At 36.6% G+C, this 17,190-nt stretch overlaps 1 protein-coding gene across 3 annotated transcripts in view; it reads right to left on the reverse strand.

Annotated features, from left to right (window-relative positions):
* Window positions 1-17,190, reverse strand: part of HBS1L (HBS1 like translational GTPase) — an 87,790-nt gene that overhangs the window by 26,255 nt on the left and 44,345 nt on the right. For all 3 annotated transcript variants that reach the window (XM_058735355.1, XM_058735357.1, XM_058735358.1), the window contains 4 exons: window positions 10,211-10,319; window positions 5,819-6,078; window positions 5,187-5,352; window positions 2,511-2,628 (listed from right to left, as the gene is read on the reverse strand). In XM_058735355.1, the coding sequence (XP_058591338.1) occupies window positions 2,511-2,628; window positions 5,187-5,352; window positions 5,819-6,078; window positions 10,211-10,319 (653 nt within the window). The remainder of the gene's footprint in view (window positions 1-2,510; window positions 2,629-5,186; window positions 5,353-5,818; window positions 6,079-10,210; window positions 10,320-17,190) is intronic.

The raw sequence follows: 17,190 nt of genomic DNA on the forward strand, positions 1-17,190 counted from the left end.
CCAAATCCTAGGCTCAGTAACTGTAAATCTCTTTCTAATCAGGTTTTGCCACCAGCCGTCAAGTTTTATTTGTTTTCTTAGGTTAAAATTTGAAATTCATTGAATGAGCATGAAGATATCTAAGGCAGTAAGTATTCTTCCTAATTCACTCTATTACATATCTCCAAAAAATTGGGGGGCAATTTCTCTCTTCTTTCATGCAACAGCTTGTTTTGGGGAGCTCACATGCCCCTACATTTTCAAGGAAGCCCTTCCAGCACTAAAAAGAGATCTTCCCTCGTCACGTATACTGCATATATTCTTCTTGTAGTACATTTGTGTTAGCCTTTTGTCTTTACAAAGTTTACCTTCCTACACTGTGATTTCCTTGAGGACAGGCAGCATACCCCGTATTTTTCTTTGTATCTCTAAAAGCCGACCCCAGTATTTTGCACACTAAGTTACCTAATATTTTGAGTCTATTTCTTCATTTGTCATATAACAGAATTCGATTAGATACTTTCTGAAGTCCTTTCCTATCCTAATTCCATTAGGAGCTTGGAATAAATGATCATTATGATTATTCTGGATTCTAAGATTCTAGGATTCAAAGACACTTTACTGTAACCACTTGTTTTGATGTTTGCCTTTCCCATTAAACTATCAAAATGTGCTTTGCAGTTCATCATATCCCTATATTGCCTACCACAGTGCTTGGCACACAGTAGGCATTCAGTAAGTATGCACTGAAAGAAACACACACACACACACACACACACACACACACACACACACACAATGAAACAAAAAGAAAAATATATTGTATCCTTTAGTAAAGAGAAAAATATACTGTATTCTTTGGTCATGATCTACACTACTTTAAAACAGGGATGAGGTTAACTGGCTGACTCCTAGAGCATACAATTCTTGGTCCCAAGGTTATGGGTTTGAGCACCGTGGTGGGTACAGAGATTACTTAAAAATAAAATCTTTAAGGGATGCCTGGGTGGCTCAGTTGGTTAAGCGTCTGACTGGCTCAGGTCATGATCTCACAGTTCGTGAGTTCAAGCCCTGCATCAGGCTCTGTGCTGACAGCTCAGAGCCTAGAGCCTGATTCGGATTCCGTGTTTCCCTCCCTCTCTCTGCCCCTCCCCTACTTGCATTCTGTCTCTCTCAAAAATAAACAAACATTAAAAAATTAAATCTTTAAAAATAATAATAAAATAGGGAGGATGTGTACTTTTATTGTAAGGATTAAACTAAATGCATACAAAACACCTAATACAGTGTCTAGCCCATATCTGGTATTCAATCCAGAGTAATAATTATTTTTCAATCTTCATTATCTTGTTCAGTCCATAGACCTTAAATTAATATTCTGAAATTATATCTCAACTTTCTAAACCAGAGTATTTTCTCATTTATCTTCAAATATATTCAAATTTATTCATATAAAATCCTTTTTAGGTTGACGAATGCTCATATTAACATTCCATTTAAATAGCTGTTAAGAACTCAGAAAATGGCCAAGTGCTTACCAAGTGACAGGCAAACTTCTGAACTCTTCATATTTTCCAACAATCATCTATTATTAAAAAAAATTGATGTCCTCTATGTGCAGGGCTATTCCCAATGTTTTAATTATTTATTTAAAGATATTACCTTTGATTTTTTTCAGTATCCTTAAGAACCATGTAATTCTATAAATTGCAATGGTTGTTTAATCCTGTAAAGAAAGTAAATGGGTGCCTGGGTGGCTTAGTCTGTTAACAGTCTGACTTCGGCTTGGGTCATAATCTCATGGTTCATGAGTTCGAGCCTCTCATTGGGCTCTCTGCTGTCAGCACAGAGCCCACTTCAGATCCTCTGTCTCCCCGCTCGTTTTCTCTTTCAAAATAAATAAATAAACTTCAAAAACAAAAAATAAATAAACCGCAGGGCAAAACTCCCAAGCTTCAGTACTTCTGCATAAATCAGCTCTTTAAGAAGATACAGGCCTTGACTATAAATACAGTAAAAAGGCAGATACTCAAATATTCACTCCAATTTATTAATAGGATATAAAGCTATAACTCATTAAGCACTTTATCATTATTTTTACTATAAGAAATCCACAGCTTTTATACATTCGCTTCTATATCATAATTAGAAAAGGTTTTATATAGTACCAATAAGATCATAAAAATACAGTATGTCTCTATTTTTTCAAATTTTTCCAAAAGTTAAAAATTTTTAATTTATAATATTTTTTGTTTGTTTGTTTTAATTTTAAGTCCTAGTATAGTTAACATACAGGTTTATATTGGTTGCAGGTGTACAATATAGTGACTCAACACTTCTATACATGACCCTACGTGCATCATGGTAAGTGTACTCTTTAATCCCCATCACCTATTTCACCCATCCCCCACCACCTCCCCTCTGATAACTATCAGTTGTTCTCTATATCTAAGAGAGTGTAGAATTATAACCTCAGTATCAGGAAATTTTATATACAATCGGTGTACTATAATTCAGGAAATATCTCGTACCTGGGCTGCTCCTGTAATCATATTTGGAATGAAATCCTTATGGCCTGGAGCATCCATTAGTGTAATAACTTTGGTTGTGGTCTCAAACTTTGTCATACCAACATCCATTGTTACTCCCCTTAAAGAAATCAAAATGGTTAGAATGCATTATAGAAATAATCAGTGCTACTACGGATTAAATTATTTAATAATACAGGCTAAATGACAGTCTAAATTCCTAAGTAACAATGGGAATTTTATTACCTAGTCTATTATTTTGACTAATCAAGGTATCATTTGGGACTAGAATTTCTGCTATAATAGAATTACACTTGTATAGCTTGAAAATAAGGTTGTGGACGCAGCAAAGTTTAATCAAAATGCTGGGTATTTCCCATTCCTGCCCGCACCCCCTTTTTGGTAAGAGACAATGCAGACTGTGAACAAAGAAAGATATGTGGGGACATCTCTGGAAAATGAAACAATAAATACTGAACAGGAGAAAAGATAAAGTTAAGAATGACCACTATCAGGAGGTAGTTTTCCTCATCTTCTAATGTAGATGTTTCACTAATTATAAATTTATAAAATTTTCATTTGCAAGGTAGGTAGGTCAGTATGTTACACATTTAGAAAAAAGAAAATATCAAAGGAGATAGCAATTTTTTTAAAAAATCAAGAGAGATAAATAGTTTGTTTCACATCACATTTCATCCTTCTTGGAAACCAACACGGTGCCTCTTAGCTATAAAACAGTAGGTTCAGATTTTAAGAAAGCCCACGGAGGGTCTATATGGGTACTGAGTCTTTCCAGATGTCAGGAAAGGGAAATCAGGTGGGCAATAAACTGGGTAATCATTCATCTTGGTTTGCCCCAAATAGTTCAGAATAATGAATGAGCACTACCCTACTACCAAGGGTTCTGACGATTATAATAAATTATATGTCCATCCTAGCATAGCAGTAAGGTAACTGTGGGTCTCCTTGATCATATCATTCTAGTCTAATCTGAAACCATGGGCCTGTTGACGTGGTAAAAATGATGCTTAGTTCTAATAATCCTCAAATAATTGCCTAGAATACTGATGAACCAAGACTTATTCTGAGCTCCTGCCTAGACTTTCAGCAGAATACACTCCTTTGAGCCAGCTCTGGTCTGCATTTGTCACACTAAGGATATAAAATTCATTTATGTTCAACATTAGATCCGAACAGAAGATTTATAAATATTTAACATAGTGGCATAAGTAACACACTGTATTTTTGAAATGCTATTAATGTTAAGAGTTTAACTCACAGTAATGAGTTAAACTCTCATGTATCTAGAAGCATCCGCTATCTACATGTAAAATGAAAGAATACTCTAAAATTGCATCATACTGAGCAACAGACAACTAAAAAGCCATATATTTTAACAATATGTTTCATAAACTGATAAGTGAAAATTATTTAGTCTTCTAACATTGACATCATACAAAAGTGCCACTGTTTTCAATATTCATTTTCCAATTTTTCTTATTAGGTTGGAAAACAAGCTTATGACCCTATATAGAATAAAAAAGATACCTACCAGGAAAAAAAAAAAAAAACAAAAACCCACCATGGTATAAAATTCTGTTTATCAAAAGAGCTACAGAATATTGTGACTCCCTTTATTAAGAATTGCCTTATAACATAAGCATGCTATTCAAGACTCCAAAAAAATAAATACGCACTTTTTTAAAGTATGAAAATCTAAATATATCCTCTAATATTCAGAAGGAAGATAGGAAACATGCAATAATTTCTTTGTTGATTTAGGACTTTCAGAGGACTTCAAAGTCTTTAGTCATTACTTTGACACAGTCGATAATCTCGCCATTTCACTTAATTATTAGGTGTCCTCTTTCTTTCCTGAAAAAGATGCCACTGCGCCCCCTCATCCCTGACAGTTCTAACATGATAAATATCACTACTCTAAAAAGACTTGTTCAAAAGAAATACTTTGGCCAGAAGTCTATGAGTAGCTGTTCTCTCCTGCAAAGTTAGCATTGGGCACAGTAACAGATACAGGAGTAATTGACTAGATTAAACCTATATGGTAGGAGATAGGTTGTTTTTTTATAATATAATTTATTGTCAAATTGGTTTCCATATAACACCCAGTGCTCATCCCAAGGTAGGAGATAGATTTAATTACTTGTTAACTCTATCTCATAAAAACATAGTACAGAAAGTATAAAGATGAATTAAAGTGATAATTTAAACTTACTGGTCATTTTAATTTGAGACAGAAGACAGCTTACTACAAAAAGTTATCTTTCCTTAAAGTCACTTGATATAAAATTAACAGTTTTATTCGTAATTTTAATTCAAAATCAAGTCAACTTGACATATACTGAGGGAAGTGACAACTGAAACTTCTCTCACAGAATAAGTAGCTAAGAGTTCTTACTGCCTTTTTCTGAGTTTGCTTTTTACTTTTTGATAAACATTCTCTTAAACTATTCTCAAAGAATTTGGAAGAGTAGAAAATGTATACAGATACGATGAAAGCTATCATAAAAATATTTCCCTGATAATTAAAAGCTTTTCTCTAAAAAAAAGTTTCTAAAGTATTTCATGTTTTTTTCCACACATATTCAACACATATCGCATACTTATTTAAAAGATTATGTATATCATTTCAAACTGAAAATTTTGAAATATAGTGACTACCTTTCCCTTTCTTCGCCAGTCTCATCCAAGACCCATGCATATGCAAACGAAGCTTTGCCAGCCTTTTTAGACTCCTGTTCATACTTATGCATAGTTCTTTTGTTTACATTACCCAGAAGATAAAGCATATGGCCCATCAGAGTACTTTTCCCAGCATCAACATGACCTAAGGAAAATTGATTCAAGATTAATACTAGGTACAATTTCCAGATGTTGTTCACATAGAGGCATTGCAAGAATATGTAATCCGATAGCTCATGTCAGTGTTTAGAGTAGTAAGTACCAATTTTTATCAAAGGATAGTTAAAATAAATGGAGAAAAAAAAAAGAGCATCTCTTTAGGGGGGGTGGACATTTCCTTGACTTTTGGAAATTAAACTGTCAATAAGACATGCCACTTTCAAAATGTTCACAAAACGAACGTGCCACAAGCAAGTCTAAGGACCTCCTTGGTGATGTGGCGTTATGTCACCCGGGGTGACTAGCAAGCATTACGATGCAATGCCTCCCTGCTTAGGTCCATTTACACCCATACAGAAACTCAGACTGGGAATGAGTCTGCACGCTGCCACCAGAAAGCTGCCGGGCCGAAGCAGAGGTGACCAACCATCCAGAGGAACAAAGGGCATTACCAATGACTACCAAGTTGAGGAGCTGCTTCCCCCCTTGCCGCTTCTCCAGTTCCGCTTTCACGTCTATTTGCTGCCTCAGCTTGCCGGACTTTTTCACTGGTGTTGGTGCTGAACTCTGCTCTTCTGATGTTTGAATGGTGTGGGATGGAAGAACTGATTTAGAAACAGTGTCAAGAACATCAGAAGGAGCAATGCCGGTTTCTTCACTAAGATGGCCTTTTTGAGGCGTGTGGAAACTATGACCATTTTCTTCAGTTACTCTACAGAAAGCAGAGACAGAAAAAAAGTATTTAAACCAACTCAACTGGCATCCTATAATGTCAGAAGGGCAGAGAAGCTGTCTGTTCTCATGTCTTACCTTTGGAGACCAAAAATGATCTCCGCTAAGTGGCCAATCAGTGAAGGTGGAAATGATAAGTAGCTAGACCCAAAGCCCACAAACAGACTTGGAAGGTCCCAGGAGAGAAAGAGTCTATCAAAAACTAAGGTAAGAAGAAAATATCCTGTAAAATAACTGAATTCAAGCCCATAGCCTTGGCCATATAATCCTATCAAAACAGATGGCATAAAGGAGATATTTTGTAAAACTTGGCATCAAATGTATTCCTAGAGATAAAGTAGTATTAAAAAAAAATTGGGTTTATCCCTAACTCATTCTTCCAACAGGACAGAGACCATCTGTTTCGCTCAAATACCATCTTTAAAGGAGGTATTTCTGAATGTTTACATTTTCTTAATACTTTCAGCAAAGAAGCTTTTAATTCATTAATTCAACAAGATACCTGATTTTCTAAAAACTACCACTCATAACTGGCATTGATGTTGAAAAGAAAAGATACAGATAAGAAACTGATCTACTAATCCCAAAAGTTTACCATCTAGTGAGGGACTCAAATACATAAGGTAGAAACAAGGCCACCTAGCATAACTTGTTTTCCCTTTGATAATGATGATACCCTCACAAGTAAACACTGATCTTAGTTCATTAGCTCTTTGACCATTATCTACAGAAACTGTATCCAGTACTATCCCATGGGCATCTAGAAGCAACATGATCTAATCAACCAGACTACACTATGCTTAACGTTCCTTTCAATGACATAGATAAAAATTAGGACCAAGAACAAGTTAAATTGCAAGTTATTAAAAATGAAACCAACTCTATCCAATTCACTTTGGAACTGGCAAAGAATTATACACAGTAAGCAGTTTATGTGAGAATAGTAAATCTATTTTCTTCTTGCACGCTGTAACAAAAACGACTCAGGGCAATTTTATATGCTCAACGCTGACCTTTCATCCTAGGCCTCAGGAAAGAGTCACATTAGTTATATTTGCAACTTTACTAAAATCTCGCATCCACTCCTACTTTCTCTTGCTTTTGAAATCTCTACTAACAATTCTGGTGTTCATTTGCTAACACTGCTTAGAAAGATTAGCTTCATCTTGAACCACAGCAAAAAAATTTAAGTTTGTGGAAAAGGTTCCAGTTCTTTTGAAGGATTCCAACAGGCTAAATTAAGTGAAATCTTAGACTATAATTTGCAAACATTTGAATGACCACAGCTTCTAAAACCAAAACATGACAACTGTGCATCACAATTTCTCGTTTCAAATCTCTGTTTGTAGTTACAGAAGCTTTTCTTCAAAGGAAAGCTTACGTTAACTCCTGTATGGAGAAGAGATCCAAGCAGAATGGCTATGGCTGGCAGAGCTCAGTGGGCCCAGCACAGGAAGAGCTTCACAAAACATGGGTCTGACTTGAACATTTCCTTTACGATTCAGCAACAGAAAGGTTTGCTTTTCTCTTGGTTTCACAAAAACAGTCCCTTTCAAGTAAATCCTAGGTAAAATGCAAATCAGGTCACTGAATCGTACAGTGTTAGAAGGAAGTGACCAAAGTAAACAGAAAAGCATCCTAGGTAAGTCTGTGCTCAGGAAAACCGTCTGAAGGTTTATTATCACGAAGTAAAAGTCAGTATTTTTAAGATTTTGAAAAATCTCTAAGATGAGGCCTAAAAATGACCATTCTGGATGGCACCTGGGTGGCTCAGTGGGTTAAGCATCCAACTCTTGATCTTGGCTCAGGTCATGATCTCACAGTTGATGGGATTATGCCCTGCTGTCAGCGCAGAACCTGCTTGGAATTCTCTCTCTCCCTCTCTCTCTGCCTCTCCCCTGCTCATGTTTGCTCTCTTTCTCTCTCTCTCTCTTCCCCTCCCTCTCAAAAATAAATAAATAATTTTTTTTTTTAAATGACCAATTTTGTAACTACTGACTGATGAAAGAAAGAGTAAGTTGGCTGAATGTTTTTTCAGGTGCTTTCTGATATAATTTTGTAAACTTATCTATTATTATCATATGATTATTCTGGGGTTTTTTTTCCCTAAACCATCTTTCCAAAAGTGGGAATATTTCTACATGAATCTAGAGGCTTTCTTTCTCGTTGAGTTATTTAAATGAGACTAGGAAGCTAATAATTTAGATTTAAGAGTATTTGCCTCTATGCAAGGTTCAAACCATTTATACTTAAATAAGCTTTGTCTAGAGAGGTATTTACCATCTTTAATATTAGTGAAGAAAAAGTTTGCTATCTCATTTCTTCTAAGCAATGCATTACCCTTTTTTACAAGCCGTCACTGGGAATCACACTGTGTCGATATTTATGCTGCTGAAATCTCGACTCAGAAGTGTTTTTTTATGTTTCTCTGCGCTTTCTCAAGATCAAATCAGAATAACAGCCTAAGTATTATCCCTAACAAGTCCTATATAAGTATTTGAACAAATATAGCTTGGTCCTTAAGTAATATTATGTATTTCTGAGTAACCTGATCTGTACCTACAGACCTTTCATGTTCTGATGATGTCTCTTATAGAGCTATATCAAAGTACTAACTCACAGGCTGTTTTTTCACCTTTACATATTTACATATTTCCAAGTCTGTTTTTAAAATAAAATTTATTTCCCCAAGGACTCTGATCAATGAATATTTAAACAACTATTCTATGAAAGAAATACAATGATGAGCATTAATGGCCCTGCCCTCATGACGTATATAGTCTGAAAGGCTTGCATCACACTGTAAAGTAATACAAAGTTAGGCTGTCAATAATTATTTACTTGTATTTACTATTTTTCTCTTGATCATTTATTATCCATTATTTCCTCTAATTATTCCCATGGATAACTATGCATTTACTTCTAATGTGAATTGGGGCTTATTTACATGTTGCTTTCTAAGACTTCCAAAACATTCTGCATTAAGATTATAAAATCCTTAGAATAAGAATTGCATATTCTGGGTTTTTTTTCCCTCTCTCAATGAAAATAATCCCATAATGGGATTAAATGGTTCCCAAGACATAAGGATAAAAAAGAAATTTATGATTCCAACAACCCAACCCCAATGCAGAGAGAAAAGACATACATTTAGGTTTTGGTAACTAAATCAGGATTCAAAATTATTTGAAGTGACTGAAGTTACCCAAATTAAAATGTAACTTTTTCATTCATCCAATGTCCTAGATATGGAGTTCTTTCCTGCACTGAATTAGAATAAGTTCATCAATTTAAGATTCTTCACAACTAAGACTCATGAAACTTCCATTAATTTAGATAGAAGAATGTTGTAAGGGAAAAAAATTGAGGCTACTTAGTTTATATTTCTTGAAATTAAAAAAAAAAATCCTCTAGTCTTTGTTTACATTTGATAACAGCGAATCTTACCTATCTAAATGGCAGACAAAACATATACAATTTATAAGTAATAGATTTAAGAAAATTTTAAAGAGGCTCTATTAAAGTTAATGTTTTTAAACTGTGCTATTAAGTCTCAAGCAACCAACTTCCCTTCTCTACAAAAACTCCTGGGAGAATCCTAAAGACAGTGATAAATGAGTGCTACTAATATAGGATTTATCATTTCTCACCAGATTTGAAATTCTAGGTATGTTTCATTTCACATTTTATGCCCTTGTTCTAGTGGCCCACTTTAGTCAACCTGAAAATCTAAAAGAGTTTAAATATCATAGTCAGAAAAACTTTTTGAATTAATGATTCCATGACATTGAATTCCCAAACACTGCTTACCTACGCCATCTAGTGGCAGAAGGATTCCGTATCTCACAGTGTTAGATTTCACAAAATATGCTTTTTTATGTTAAGTAGATAAAAATCGTTTAGTTTACATGAGGACACTGACAACGAGATAGACTAAGTCATATACATAATTTAGAATCAATCCCTTTTCTTTGTACCATGCCATTCTGAGAACGCACGATACTTCAATGTTAATGACACAGCATGCAAAATTAAAAAATACTTCTCTTACAGTCAAATACAAGACAGTACCAATTTCAAATAAAAAGGTGGGGGAGGGTTAAAAACCTTACCCAGGCACTTCAAATCCCATAGTTTGCTTCTTTCCGGACACGGTCATTTTAGCAACTTTTGGCACAATTTCAGATTCACTGTGAGATGACTGGGAATCTACTGATTTTCCTAATTAGAGAATAAATACACAAGACTAATTAAATAAAGTTTAATTCTAGAAATACTTGTTACACATTACATATTATATGAATATATCATATGGTAATTAAGTTTTATGTAATTTATATCTTTAAACATATTCTTTTCTCTAAAAAAATTTAGTGGAACATTAAAATGTTGAAATTCTTTTGTCACCCTACATTCTGGGAAATCCCCTACTACTGGGACTATGCTATGCTTAACCTCTACCAAATCTCTTCCTAATTTTGAAGTGACTCTTAAGTTTCAGTATTAAGAGGTCACAAGGTGGTTTCTGCACTGAGCCTTGCTCTGACAGAACACCTAGACCCTAGATCCCTCTCTCCTACCACGCCCTTTCACACTACTAAAATTGTCTGGTCAGTTAGCAGATGGCTAAGCTATTTTTAATCCCATGGTACCTATAAACTGATGAGCAAGTTAAGAGTCTGCTGGATTGTGCTGGACCCTGCATATATTTTACTTGGGCACAATATTAGGCTAGGTAAGATATTTGATCTCTGTCAAGAATATTGGGGAAGATGTCAATAGAGAAACAGTGAAGAACAAAATTAATTATGAGTTAGATCAAAGTAAGGCTTTCATGCATTTGATCCTTTAAAAAATATACAGGTATTTCATAGAATTCTCTACAATGTATCTTTATAATTTTTAGTAGTATTACCACTAGGATTGGGTCCACTTAAAACTGCAGAAATTGCACATGCTTCACTGGTAAATATACATACATAAATTACTTTTAAAATTAGAAATAAATTAATGTACAGAATGCATATAAAACGTTTGTTATTTGCCTACTAGATGCCAAGCACTATGCTGGAAACATGATGGTGAACAAAAGTTGATGTAATCATTGGGCTGAAAGGGCTCACATCCAGTGGAGAAGGTATACTAACTGAACAAAAATAAAACTGTTATTAGTGTTCTAAGCATACATGGTGTCATAAGATATGGTGATAGGGCACGCAAATTAGAGGGCCTCCACAGGAAAGTTAAGAGTTGAGCAGTGATGTAAAAATGAGTAGGAATGACCTACCCAGAAGGAAGAGCACTGCAAACAGAGAGAGTAGCTGGTATAGTGACTGCATTGTGGGAGGCAGCACAGTACCTCAGAGGAAGTAAAAGCACAAGGTTAAAGGAACAGAGTTAAATGGAGCTGAAGTAGGGGCAGCGGCCAGGCCATGCAGAGCCTTTAGGCCATGCCAAACATCCTAACAGAACTGGAAGCCACCAAAATGATGTGAGCAAGTAGGGAGAAGAGGAAAGAGACAGGGGAGAAGATAAGAAGTCAAGCTTAAGGAGAGGTCTCCTCTGGAGCATCTATCTGTGATTCATTAGCACAGAATTAGCTGAAGGCACAGACATAAGTGAGATCACAAAACGAGAGAACCGGGGGTGGGAAAAGAAGCGGTACTAGGACAGAGCCTTGCAAGAAACCCAGCCTTTGGTCACAAGATAGAGGATGCTGAGCCTGCAAAAGGGTGACAGGGAAGAGACAGGGAGGGGAGGTGGCCGAGGAAGCCAAGGGAAGTTTGACGGATCTGGCATCACCAGAGTCTGAGGACTGAAGATGTGAAGATGTTCACTAGTCCTCTAGACATGATCTCTTCGGATAAAGGTCATTGGTAGAATTACCAAGAGCCATTTGAGACAAGGGACAGGAGAAGCCGGGATGGGTTAAAAAAAAAAAAAAAAATGAAGCTAAATAAAAAACAGAGGCGGCAATACCTGTCCACAATCTATTCGTAATTCCAAAACCAAGAGCTCTGAAAAAATAAGGTTTTGTTTTGTTTTAATTTGGAAGCAAAACTTGACCCGGGACACCTGGGTGGCTCAGTCATTAAATTTCAGCTCAGGGCATGATCTCACGGTTCCTGAGTTGGAGCCCCATGTCGGGTTCCGCACTGACAGTGCAGTCTGCTTGGGATTCCCTCTCTCCCTCTCTCTGCTCCTCCTCCCACGCTCTTCTCTCTCTCTAAAAATAAATATGCTTAAAATAAACAAAAACAAAAACAAAACCTGACCTGGACTAACATGAAACTATTTATAGTCCTTACTTACCCCACTTAAAGTGTAAAGCCATGCATGTCCAGGTCAGAAACAACAAGGTGATGATTACAGGGTGCTGCCCCACATCCCACTGAGATTATCACAACCTTAGGTAGTACGTACATGTCGATGCTTTTCTAAATCCAAAAAAAAAAATCTGATTTCTGAGTCAAATCTTGTCTGAAGGGCTTTAGATGAGAATATATGCAAATGACTCTTTAAAAAGTTTGGCTGGAAAGGGAGGGTTATGGTAGAATGGTAGCAAAAGGGTCAGCTGACAGAAAAGATAAAAGTGAGATGGACTGGCTGACAATATTAGGAAAAGCAAGAACCACATTTAGATATTTTAGAATTTCTGAGAAGGCAGAAAGGGATGGGATATGAAGCACAGGCAGAATCCAAACTAAGATAGGTAAAAGGCTGTTTTTACTGTAACAGGAGGCAGATACGTATGTTGAGCTGGAAGATGTAAATCCCTAATGGTTAGATTCTATTCTCTCCATAACAAAGCAGCCAGCGACCTAGTGAGACTGAGACTGAACGAGGAAAGTAAAAAAACTGGCGAAGCAAAGAGTTTTCAATAATCATTGCAGTAAGTTCATGAGTTCAAGCCCCGTGTCATGCTCTGTGCCGACAGCTAAGAGCCCAGAGCTTGCTTTGAATTGTGTCTCCATTTCTCTGGCCCTCCCCCACTTGTGCTCTCTCTCCCTCTCAAAAACAGATAAACATCAAAAAAAATTTTTTTAAGAATATTAAAAATAAACAAACAAATAAATAAAAAGATTTATGAGGAATGCCTGGATGGCTCAGTCAGTTTAGTTTCTGACTCTTGATCTCAGCTTAGGTCACGACATCAGGGTCGTGAGTTTAAGCCCTGCAATGGGCTCCGCACTGGGCATGAAGTCCACCTTAAAAATAATAAACAAACAAACAAATAAATAAATATCTGTGATAATACATTTATAGAGGAATCAATTTTTTCTTTGTGACTTTTTCTAGCAATGCTCAGCCATGTATGAACAGACACAGAGAAGACATTAACTGCTTCATTCGGTGTTAACTTTCTATCCAACAGGTGCAAAGAGAAAAAGCAGAGAAACAAGGAAGTTAAAGGTATTGGCAAAAAGGGGGGGGGGGGAGTTATTGAAATTATAAATCACGAATTCTAGGTGGGATTAAAGAAATAAAATGTAGAAGGAAGACTACCGATACACTGGGAATAAAGGAGAGAGGTCCAAAGGTCAAGAAAAGGTCATGATTTGAGAGGCACAGCTAGGTGGCTGTGGTCAGAATAAGGACTGTGAATATGTGATTCTGGAGGAGGTGGATTATAGTGAATTGCTGATGAGGTGAAAGTTACTGGAAATCAAGTGGCCAATGAACTCAAAGTCCAGGTATGGTATTTGTTGGTGTTTTTCCACATGGATGCCCAGGTAAGCTATGATCATCGGAAGCTGAGGGTGAAGAATACTGTAAACCAACTGCCAGTGAATAAGGAAAAGCAGCCATGAGGTTGCTCACTAAGGACTAACAAACAGGTGGCTTAGGCAAAAGACAGGAATTTCAAAGGAGCAGAGACATAAGGGAAAAAAAAAAAAAGGATGAAGGAATGATGGTGTTGGAAAAGGCAGCAAAGAGAACAAAGCTGACATTCCAGACCCTGAGGTTTGAGAGACTATAAGTGGAGTAAAGCCAAGGAGTGGAAAAACCACTAGGAAAACAGATTGAGGATTACAAAGGCATTTGACTTTATGGGGGGGGGGGGGGGGGGGAATAGTTCCAGATTATAGCAAAGTAGAGAGGAGTGAGAGATGAGAGAGGGATAAGGAGGAAACTGAGAGCACTGATACTGATGATGATGATGATGATGATGATGATGATGATGGCGGTGGTGGGGTGTGTGTAGGTTGGAAGGTGACCCTAAGACATGGAAAAGAGGCATGGTGAATTTTGGCCTCTGTCAAATGAACAGGGGAAAGACCCATAAAGCACAGAAATGTCTCAATCCGGGCTATACAGGACTAATTCCCACTTCCCATTACAATTCATTTTAATAACTTCCAACTGGTTTGCATGTAAAAAACGTTGACCCCACTTACACATTTAATACACTGAAAAACTGTAATTTTGACTTTTTTTTTTAAGTAGGTGGGTCATAAAATGGCATAGAAAGTCTTAAGCACAAAAATCACAACATGTGATCCTATAATATTTCTGCAGATGCAATAAATATATATTCCTTTCATTTCTGGTGATTCTTATCTATCAGACATCAAACCCAAGATGTAGTATTTGAATAATTCAGTCATTTAAGTGAAAGTCTTTTTTTTTTTTTTTCTAACAGGAAAATGAGTCCAGTATTATAGATTTGATTATCACTCATTAAAGCAGTAGTTCTGAAATCTTTTTATTTAGGTCACATACCCTTTGAAAAAACTCATGAAAACAATGGGACACGCTTGACAGAAAAAAGCACCATACACACAAAATTTTGCATGCGATTTCAAGCGGTTTAATAATTCCAACTCTAGAACCTTCCCCTTGAGAGATAAACTTGACTCAGGCTATTTTGGAAATATGTTAATTTCAATTTGATGTTATCCACAGTCAAAGAAAAAAGATACATTCAGCAAATTTTCCACTGAGCTGTTGTCAACAGCAATGTGATACACTTCCACTTATCCAACCCCATTACAAAATTCCCCTCATAATCAGATGGCAGACAAAACCTACTAATAGGTCAGAAGTGAATGAATAACTAAAATAACCAGTTGTGGATCACTAAGAGACATAAGTATTCAAAGGAGTATTCAAATCCATCACAGAAAAGTGTAAAATGTTTACTGTGTTCTCCCATCCTCCCTAACCAACTAGAAATTCATTCACTGTATAACAACCTCAAAAAACAGCATTAAATTTTCATAAAGTCCAAAAAAACGTCAGCATGGAATGAATTTTCTATTGCATAGAAAAAAAGAAGCTTGGACTCTGGTTCCTGCTCTGCAACTATTCAGCTATTACCTACCTTCCAGCTTACGCAGCTCCCTAAATCTCGCTAGCTCGTTTCCTCATCTACAGACCTTCCTCCATTTACCACAGGACTATGTCCTGATAAACCAGCCTAAGCTGAAAAGATCATAAGCTGAAAATGTATTTAATACACCTAACCTACAGAACGTCATAGCTTAGCCTAGCCTACCTTAAATGTGCTCGGAACATTTACAGTAGCCTACAGTTGGGGAAAAAAATCACCTAACACAAAGCCTACGTTTTAGTCAAGTATTGAGTATCTCATGTAACTTACTGAATACTTTAATGAAAGTAAAAACAGACTATATGGGTACAGAATGGTTGTAAGCATACTGGCTGCTGACCCCTCGATCAGGTTACTGATTGGAAGCTTCAGCTCACTGCCACCATCTAGCATCATGAGACAGGATCACACCACATTACATCCCCGGGGAAAGATCAAAATTCAACATACCGTTTCTACCAAATGCGTATCACTTCCGCACTATTGTAAAATCGAAAAATCTAAGTAGACCCATTGTAAGTGAGGAACCATCTGTACACAATGAAATAAATTAAATAATTTCTAGTTCTGTATATGTCTATGACTCCTAAACCACTAACACGATCTTTAAATCAAATAGCCCACTAGGAAGTAAAAGTAAAATGTGCCATTCTAGAGGAAAAGGATGTCCTCTCTCAAGTCATGTAAAATCCAGCGACCAAATAAATCATGGTTACCAAAAAAATATGCATTCCGAAGATTCACATATTAGTGACTAGTGTTCAGTCTCTAGTAGGGTGGAGGAGAATCGATCATCATTTTGATTTTTCATTCGGATAGAAATGACAGCTATCCAGTTGACCAAGTCTAACCTGCTTGTTTTACAGACCAGAAAAAGAGACAAGAAGTTGAGTGACTTCATGTCAAGTGGCAGGACCAACACTTAATCATCTTACCTTACCTGTCCAATTCACCTTTCTCATACTCCCAGCTGGCTCTCAAGCAAAGCCTCCTTTTTCCCTGCAGTTACTCCTTGATGGGCTGCTTCTTCCAGGGCTACACTGTTTCCTTTCTTGGCTAAGATCTAAACAGCAGTGTCTAGATTTTCTCTTAAGTACGAAACCATCCAGGCCTCGTCTTGAAGATCTTTTTCAACACGTATGCCTTTGTAAAGGATACACAGCTCAGCTTCCCTAGTACCACCCAAATGTCATTCTCTTGCTGAATTTAATGACAACCTAAGCGTGCATATCCATCCACATGATTCACCCATCTCTGATTCATTTCTTTGGTCTCAAAGCATCTTCAATATTAGACTACTAGCTCTTGGAGCATAGAAACTGCCGTATACATATGTTCACATACTCGACAGCACATGACATGGTGCTCTGCCCACAAGCACTCAATAGAGTTTAGTGATTAACCCCTAAAGGTTTACGTTTTGAAAACATGAGATGATCTCTTGTTTTTGCAAGTTTTCCTCCACCTTTTCTTTGGACAATAACCTCAATTTACTCTCTACCTACTTCTTGCACTTAATACCAGCCACCCAATGTTTCTGCTTTTCTAGACCGCCACGTTGGCCTTGCTATGGGCACCTCAGTATGCTCTCCTGGCAGGTGCTTTATAAGCTCTTCTGGCTTTATAACCACCATGTAGAGTAGGTGTAGAGTAGGTATAATTATACCTACTTTACTTTAAGAAAACTGAGGTCCAAATTTGTTGATTTTCCAAAGGCTATACAACCTTGGCCTGTGACATAACTAAATGAAAAAAAAA

This window comes from Neofelis nebulosa, chromosome 6, assembly GCF_028018385.1.
Source record: "Neofelis nebulosa isolate mNeoNeb1 chromosome 6, mNeoNeb1.pri, whole genome shotgun sequence".
NCBI classification, from domain to species: Eukaryota; Metazoa; Chordata; class Mammalia; order Carnivora; family Felidae; genus Neofelis; species Neofelis nebulosa.